General features: G+C 40.2%; 2 protein-coding genes across 2 annotated transcripts; both read left to right on the top strand.

Annotated features, from left to right (window-relative positions):
- Nucleotides 1–3,863: 3,863 nt before the first annotated feature.
- LOC135154088 (uncharacterized) lies at nucleotides 3,864–7,207 on the top strand. Its single transcript, XM_064099291.1, has 2 exons — nucleotides 3,864–4,784; nucleotides 5,315–7,207. Exons 1-2 carry the CDS (start codon nucleotides 3,864–3,866, stop codon nucleotides 7,205–7,207), a joined length of 2,814 nt encoding a protein of 937 aa, XP_063955361.1.
- A 119-nt stretch (nucleotides 7,208–7,326) lies between these two features.
- On the top strand, nucleotides 7,327–8,517 carry LOC129261955 (uncharacterized). Its single transcript, XM_054899976.2, has one exon. It carries the CDS (start codon nucleotides 7,327–7,329, stop codon nucleotides 8,515–8,517), a length of 1,191 nt encoding a protein of 396 aa, XP_054755951.2.
- Nucleotides 8,518–8,987: the final 470 nt, after the last annotated feature.

The raw sequence follows: 8,987 nt of genomic DNA, 5'->3' as shown, positions 1-8,987 counted from the left end.
CAAGCTTTCACTTATAGCAAAGGAATTTTTAGAAGATAGGATCACATAGGACAAAATGCCAGTATTCTTACAGAGCTGTCTTCTGAAACATTGTGTTCTGACAGGAAATATTTCTCCTACAAAATATCTGACGGATCTGACGAATTTAAATTTCCAATAAATAACCCTTTTTCATGCCCCTCTTGCAATCATTCAGAGAATGAATACTACACTATTTAGCTCGGCCCCTCAAAACTTAACAATTAGGGCTCAGCAGCTTGTCAAGAAATACACTACTTAAGACTATGATCGAGTTAAATACACCATATACAATGTCCCTTTTATTTCTTCTCGAAACCTCCGTTTCACCAACGATAATGATCCCAAACTCATTTGGCCCTTCAGATGGGGGTTCATGGTTACGTTCAAAAAGCCTTAGGTATAGATTACAAACCGATTATGAAGTACGGATTTAAAATGATTTGAGACGAACAGCAGAGCAATTCGCAGGTGCATTTAAGTATTTTCTTTTAATGATTTAGTAGTCTATAATACAAAGAAAATGAGATCAAGATTCTGAGAAGTTTCGATACGGTTCCTAGCTGCTGATAAGTTTCTTTAAATATATACTGAAATTATAACCCGGTCTAAAGATTGAGTGCACTCAACCTTATTGAAACAGATTCAAACAGATATTAATCTTATAAAAGTTGAGTGAACTTGTAATGAACGAACTGAGAAAACACACCAAGTAACCTTTACCTGAATTAACTGGGATTTAGAAAAACAAATATTTGCTCGATTTTGGGCCATTTTAACATGTTATATAAATATTGTTCACCGACAAAAATATATTGTTGTGATTTTATTAAGGAAAATACGAATTTATGGACTAACTGTATTGCGGTACAAATATGTATATTAAGAAAGAGTAAACCGCAATAACTACATATTGAAAACTGCCCTTTATCAATTATCCAAAACTTATTCAGAAACCTAGGAATTACGCTGTTAAGCGTTAGAATAGATTCAGATGTGTGTTACGAGATCCTTCAATATCATTCTTTTCTGTCTCCGCCCTGGAAAATGGCCATTATAATAATCAAATGCATTTAATATTTCCTCGACGTACTTTTAATTCGAATTCCCTAGTGTGCTATAAGATTTAAAGTGTTTTGATAACGTCAAGACAGAATGTTGATTATTGTGAGGGAAGACGTGTCAATTCAAAACCTCCTTCATGTTTAATCCATGTTGTCTGTCCTAGATCTGATGATTGTACAACATACGTGGTGTACATAGTAGATATTCTGCGAGGAGTAGAATAGTCTAGTCATCCCCAAGAGCTGAATACTTAACCTACTTAACGCCCTAGCTTATTACAACGTTTTATATAAAGTCTCACTTTGTCGACGGTACATTGCAAATAATTAAAAGTCCAAATAGACACTTTGAACCAGGTTAATCATAACAATGCATTCGTCGATAATGATTTGAATAGCTAATTGAACTCTACTACAGGTGAAAGCAGATAGAACGGGTGATATGAAGAGAGCTGAGTCAGTTTGGTAAGGGAAGAGAGAAAGAGAAGAGAGATGATGATCTACTTTATACAGAAGAAGGGGAGGCAGAAAGACAGATAGAGGGCTTGATTATTTATTCATCCGTTAAAAGAAATATCTAAAGGCGAGGATAAGAAACATAAAAGAAATGGGATCGTCATATTGGAGGGAGTGAGCAGACCTGAGGTAGGCATTAAAAGAGCGAAATAAAGGAAAGTGACAGGAGCTGTTTCGCTGTAGTTTTTCAGGAAAATGAGACCGTGAGGTTTCATTTCTGACTTTCTGAAGTTATTGGTAATTTCCGCCAAGAAAGTGAGTAAAGTATGAGATAAACAGGATCCATTTATGTAATGTACAAATGTGAAAATTTGGAACGGAAAGTGTACGAGTCAAGTGAAAGTTTCACGCATGTATAAAGCGCCCATTGCAAGCGGCTAGGTTCAATACTTGTATTTTCCTTTTAGTGCGGTATTGGCAAAAGACAAAAATGATTAAAAGATTGAAAGTCCAAAAGTTATAAGATACACTTTCTACACTGTAAAAAAAAATTAGTAGAAATTACTTAATAAAATTGTGGCAAAAAATTGCCTTAATTTTTTCAAGTATTTATGACTTTGGCAGTTTTAAGTAAAATTTACTTATTTTCTTTGCTTCCATTTTACTCAAGAAAATTAAGTTACAATAACTTAATTCAATTAAGTAAAACAATCAACAAAATATTTGAAAATATCAAATGGGGGAGTGGACTTTCGTGATTCGAAATCCGCTCCCCCATCGTCCCACTTTTGGTGGCATCATTTTCATTTTAGACATGTTTTATCCAAATATTAGACTTTGTGAATTGTCACTTACCTGTACATGTATAGGTACTGACATTTATATTTATACGCGATCGTTTCATTCTTACAAATAAAACAGTGAGAATAATTTTCTGCTAAATGACTATTTAATATTGCCTTTTCATTGATTCAACAAAAGAATACAATAGTTAGCACACCCTTATCCAAAACAATTTCAAACACAAATAGATATGACAGTTATTAAAAAAAAAAAAACATTTACTTGCTCTAATGAATATTCATGCATTATTTAAATATGGCGTTAATTGAAAAATATAAGTACATTCAACATGATTTTATAAGTAACAATCATCTTTGCCTAATTGAGTTAGATTTACTCAATCAAAGCAAGCTATCAATACGTGAATTTTCTTAAATGTATATTGAACCCAAATAAATCAAGTAAATCAAGTAAATTAAAAGACAAGTTGAAACTACTTAAAAACAACGAAAAATAATTACAAATTGTAAATTCTACTTAAATACATTAAGTGTTAACTACTGATTCAAAGATTTTTTTTTACAGTGTATTCTGAATCTGCACATTTAGTTTATGAAACTAAAGGTTATGATACATGTAAAATGATAAACACAGTTACATCGGTTCTTCGGAGGCCAGCTCAGTTGACCGTTGTACTTATCCAATCCCAAGCGGAATTTGCCATCTGAAATAGTTCCTTTTCGTCAACGATCCATCAATTCAAGTTTCATTAAGTCATCCTGAGGTGCTACGGGAAAGTGACAGAGAAGGAAGCATGGATACTACTGAGAGCTTGAAGATTAAGAGAAGGACGGCTAAGGGCAAGCTGACAAGAATGGAGAAAGCCCTTAACTTCCAGATGGAGCAGCACCGTCCATCATCAGAGGTAAACGAGGCCTTTAAATCATACAAAGCAGCGTATGATCAAGTAAATGATGTGCACGAGAAGTACACAGCAACCATTTTGGATGATACCCAGTATGAAGCAGAGGAGAAATGGTTAGACGTAATTCAGGAATCCTTCTTGAAAAGGCAAATGGAGCTGACTGACTATAGCAAAGATGATGTAGAGTCAAGTAGTCCATTGGATGAAACTCAGATGACGCAAGCTTCTAGTGTGTCTCCTTTGTCATCCATTGTCAAGTTAGAGAAAACTAAATTACCAAGGTTTACTGGAGATGTTCGTGATTATCATTTTTTCAGGAAGGACTTCATCCATATGACAGAAGGCAGATATACCAAGAGAGATATGATTAGTTTACTCCGATCCTGTCTTCAAGGAAAGGCCCAGGACATGATAAGAGGTATCGGTGAAGACTTTGACTCAGCTATTGCATATCTTGACTCAATATATGGGATCCTAGATTTGTCGCAGATGTAGTAGTCCATGATTTAAACCAGTTCAATGGTTTAAAATGTGGAGAAGATGCCAGGTTCTGCGATCTTGTCCATCTAGTTCGCAGAAGTTATCATTGTCTACAAGCAGTGAATCGTCCACAAGACATGGACAATAGTCAAGTTCTTGCTCTCATTGAACGGAAGATGCATGTCGATGATAGGAGAGTGTGGTTCCGGCACTTGGAGCAAGATGGAAAGCCAGCATTTTTAAGTTACCTCATAGAGTGGATGACATCTGAGATGAAGTCTCGAATGAGAGCCGCAGCCCCAGTGCGTGCTGAAGAGAAGAAAGCCGGAAAAGTGTTTCAAGTTAGCAGTGTCCAGAGTAATTCTGCTAAGCCAGATGTTATGTTCTTCAAATGTTGGCTTTGCATGACATCAGATCATTGGACTGACCAGTGCAAAAAGCTTCTTAGCATGACCCAGTCTGACCGTTTGAATGTGGCTAAGAAGAACCAAGCCTGCTTCAGCTGTCTTAAGAAGGCGGGCAAGGATCATAGAATGAATACCTGCAAGAGAAGAAAGCAATGCACTGAAGTGACTGGAGGTCAGCAATGCAGATACTTCCATCATCCTCTCCTTCATAAGTCAGAAGAACAGAGTAACACTGTGGGTGTAGCTATCACCACCAATACAGATACACTGTTGCCAGTTGTTACTGCTGAGATAGTTTCTCCCAGTAAGCAGGAACGGATTGAAGGAAATGTGCTACTCGACTCCGGATCACAGTTAAGTATCGTGCGACAGGAAGTAGCTGACAGACTGAGAATGAAGGGAAAGAAAGTCTCGGTCACTATCACCAAGATTGGCTGTGATGAGGAGCAAGTCCAGACGGAGATATATCGATTCCCTGTTCAAACTATTGGTAGTAACCAAAGGCATTATGTGACTGCAATAGGACTGCCACACATCAGCAATGATATTTCTGAGGTACCATTGAAGGGAGAATGTAAGAAGATGCACTTAAGTCCCCAAGAAGTGCATAGGAAGAGTGGTACAGTTGATTTACTAATAGGACTGGACCATGTAATAATAATAATAATATAGGGTATTTATATTGCGCACATATCCACCTTGTTAGGTGCTCAAGGCGCTCCTATATTACCCGGCTAAGCTAGGCGTTCATAGCGCACACAGCTTTTTAAGGAATTACTTCCTACCGGTACCCATTTACCTCACCTGGGTTGAGTGCAGCACATTGTGGATCAGTTTCTTGCTGAAGGAAATTACGCCATGGCTGGGATTTGAACCCACGACCCTCTGTTTCAAAGTCCGAAGACTAATCCACAGTACAGATGCATGCAGGTCAAACCAGACAAGGAGTTAAATGTATCGCCCGCAAGTCGCCAATTGGATGGGTGGTGTTTGGACCTCTCAGCACCAGACAGCAGTTACCAAGTAGAGTACTCCATATGCAGGTAACCCAAGTGACTGATCTGACAGAATTTTGGAGTACAGAGAGTATGGGTGTTGAGTCTTCATCCTGCCAGTGTTACCCACCCAAACTGAGTTAAGTGGAAAACGATGAATACGATGTTATCAATGCTTCCTGCCAGAAAGTAGGGCGTCAGTGGATGATCCCTTATCCTTGGAAAAGGGATCCGAGTCATCTCCCTGATAATAAGATGCAGGCAGAGAGGATGCTTGCTGGAACTGAAAAGAAACTGGTCATAAATCCTGAGTATGCAGAGGCCTACAGCAAGCAAATGAAAGAGATGACAGAGATGGGGTTTTCAAGAAAGTTGACTCAAGAAGAGATGAAGAACTATCAAGGCCCGGTGCACTACATCAGTCATCATGCCGTAGTCAGGCCAGAGAAGAAATCTACCCCCTTACGAATTGTTTTCAATTCTTCCTCAAGTTTCCAGGGTCATTGTCTTAACGACTACTGGATGAAGGGACCGGATTTGCTGAAGGATCTGTTTGGAGTTCTGTTAAGATTCAGAGAGAGACCTGTAGCCATATTAGGTGACATATCCAAGATGTACCACCGTGTCCTCATTCCAGAAGCAGACCAACACGTGCATAGATATCTCTGGAGAGACTTGAATGTGAAACAAGAGCCAGATGTATATGTGAAGAAAGTGGTAACATTCGGGGATAAGCCTGCCCCCGCAATGGCCCAAATAGCTCTCAGACGCACTGCAGAGGAAGGAAGAAGTGCATATCCGGAAGCTGCAAGTGTAATAGAAAGGGACACTTACATGGATGATATATGCACATCAGTGTCTACAGTTGAAAAAGGTCGTAATCTCACACACGACCTGGATGAAGTGTTGGATACTGGCGGTTTCAAGGTCAAAGGCTGGATATCAAATGTCCCACTGAAGGAGGAGACGGTTCCTGAATGCCAGACAGAGACAAGTTTGCTAGGGAATTTGACGGAAGAAAAGGTGCTTGGAGTTGTGTGGACCCAGCAACAAGATGAGTTCTCTTATAAAGTCAAAGGAGAAAACTTAACTCAGCTCAGTGAGAAGCAGACCTCTGTGATGTGGACGAAGAGACGAATCTTGAGTCGCATTGCTAAGGTATTCGACCCGATTGGTTTTGCTGCTTCTTTCTTAGTGAAAGCTAAGATAGGAATGCAACGGCTGTGGGAGATTGGAGTCGGATGGGATGACGAGTTACCAGAGGAGATAAGTGCAGAATGGGATAAACTCTTCAATGAGATGAAGGCTCTGAATGACGTGAGGTTCCCGAGAAGTTTAACACCATCACAGTCTGTAGGTGTACCCATGCTAGTTGTATTTTGTGATGCATCAGAAGAAGCCTTCGGAACATGTGTATACATCAGGTGGAAACTGACTGATGATGAATATGATGTTAGATTCATTGCTGCCAAATCCAGAGTGGCACCTCTCAAGAAGCTAACGTTGCCACGTCTAGAACTACAAGCAGCAGTGATGGCGACTAGATTGTACACAGCTATCAAAGAAGAACTTACTCTTGAGCTTGATAGTGCTGTATTCATGACAGACAGCATGATCGTTCTTGGGTGGATCCGAAGTAAAGCTAGAGCCTACAAGCCGTTCGTGTCTGCCAGAGTGGGTGAAATTCAGACAAATTCCAACCCTTCTTGGTGGAGACATGTACCCGGAGACCAGAATCCTGCTGATGATATATCCCGAGGCATCCCTCCTGAGAAGCTAACAGAGATATGGGAGAATGGACCAGAATTTCTCTACTGGCATGATAATAGATGGCCAAGTACTGAGGAGACTCCTGATAGCAGAGAGGTAGAGAAAGAGAAGCGTAAAGTTCACCAGGTGGCCTTAGCAGAGGTTCAGTCAGAACCCATCGACTGCAAGAAGTTTTCTAGATGGAGGAAACTTGTTAGAGTTACAGCTTATGTTCAGAGATTCGTCAGAAACTTGAAGGCGAGATGTAACAAACACCAGATACTGACATTCAACCCTCTGATAATAAGCAAATCTCACCATCAGAGCTAGAGAATGCAGAGACTCTTTGGATAAAAAGAGCACAGAGAGAACTACATGATAGATACAAGAAAGGAGAGTTCAAAACTCTCAGTCCCTACATCAAGGAGGGAATCATCAGAGTCGGCGGCATGGTAGGAGAGAGAGTTGTTTCATATGATGAAAGACACCCAGTACTGCTACCACGTCAGCACCACATTTCTACACTCATAGTTAGCTACTTTCATGAGCAAGGTCACGAAGGGGTAGCAACCACCGCCGCAAAAGTGAGACAGAAGTACTGGATTGTGGGAGTTCAGAGGATCGCCAAGACTGTGAAGTACAAATGTGTGGTGTGCAGGAAATCAGAACATAGAGTAGAATCCCAGTTTATGGCAGATCTTCCTAGTCATCGTCTAGCACCATGCACACCGCCGTTCTACTATACGTCTTGCGACTATTTTGGACCAGACCAGGTTCGAGTTGGTAGAAACAAAACAACAAAGCATTACGGTGTGATCTTCACGTGCTTGAATACGAGGGCAGTGTATCTAGATGTCGCTGTCGACTGCTCAACAATGGAGTTCCTTCAAGTATTTCGCAGATTTGTAGCAGTCAGAGGTTACCCAGCAGTCATCTACAGTGACAATGGTACTCAGTTTGTGGGTGCTGAGAAGGAGCTTCGAGCTATGGAACAAGGCTGGAGTGAATCTCAGCTAAGAGAGTTTTGTGCCGAACGAGGAATCCAGTGGAAGTTTGTGACACCATCTGCGCCACATCAGAATGGATGCGTCGAATCCCTAGTGAAGAGTTGCAAGATAGCGCTACGCAAAGCAATAGGAGATCAGATCCTTCGTCCCTTTGAGCTACTTACCTGTTTGACAGAAGTCGCAAATTTAGTGAATCAGCGCCCTATTGGCAGAGTGCCCAATGATCCAGATGACGGTTCCTATCTTTCGCCCAATGACATGTTGTTAGGACGCGCATCTACATCAGTTCCACAAGGACCATTCCGGGAAACGCCTAATCCGAGGCATCGAGTTGAATTTGTACAGAGAATCATAAACTCTTTCTGGAAGGCCTGGAACCGAGACGTATTTCCTCTACTTGTTCCACGGAGGAAGTGGAATGTGGAGAAACGCAACGTTCGCGTTGGTGATATTGTTTTGTTGTCAGATCCTAATTCCGTTCGCGGAAAATGGACCCTAGGTAAGATAGTTAACGTCTATCCAGGGTCAGACAACAAGATAAGAAACGTTAAAGTAAAGACAAAGAATAATGAATATCGGAGACCAGTCACAAAGATAGTGGTCTTGTACCCTGTTGAAGGTTACAAGGATTAAATTTGATTTCAATGTTTATATGTTTATGTAAATGGGAACAAAGTGCCCATTGGGGCGGTGGATGTTTCGTTTAACAAGTATTTTTTCATATGTATTTCTTTTGATTTAGTTCAGAAGGTAGAATTTGAAGACACCTTAGAAATTTAAGTTGACCGCAAAATTGGCCTGTTAAAATTAGGCAGTTATCTACATGTGCAGCGAGCATGTTTGGAACCGTTTCGCTAGTTTTTCAGGAAAATGAGACCGTGAGGTTTCATTTCTGACTTTCTGAAGTTATTGGTACTTTCCGCCAAGAAAGTGAGTAAAGTATGAGATAAACAGGATCCATTTATGTAATGTACAAATGTGAAAATTTGGAACGGAAAGTGTACGAGTCAAGTGAAAGTTTCACGCATGTATAAAGCGCCCATTGCAAGCGGCTAGGTTCAATGCTTGTATTTTCCTTTTAGTGCGGTATTGGCAAAAGACAA

This window comes from Lytechinus pictus, chromosome 5 (assembly GCF_037042905.1).
Source record: "Lytechinus pictus isolate F3 Inbred chromosome 5, Lp3.0, whole genome shotgun sequence".
Lineage (NCBI taxonomy): Eukaryota > Metazoa > Echinodermata > Echinoidea > Temnopleuroida > Toxopneustidae > Lytechinus > Lytechinus pictus.
Note: the sequence above shows the minus strand (reverse complement) of the source record. Positions and strands in the feature narration are given on the sequence as shown.

Excerpts from the sequence above, each read along its gene's own strand:
- LOC135154088 (XM_064099291.1), top strand. The coding sequence starts at position 3,864 with ATGGACAATAGTCAAGTTCTTGCTCTCATTGAACGGAAGATGCATGTC. Across the intron at positions 4,785-5,314 it reads TACTAATAGGACTGGACCAT|AAAGTAGGGCGTCAGTGGAT; the intron begins GTAATAATAATA and ends GCTTCCTGCCAG.
- LOC129261955 (XM_054899976.2), top strand. The coding sequence starts at position 7,327 with ATGGTAGGAGAGAGAGTTGTTTCATATGATGAAAGACACCCAGTACTG.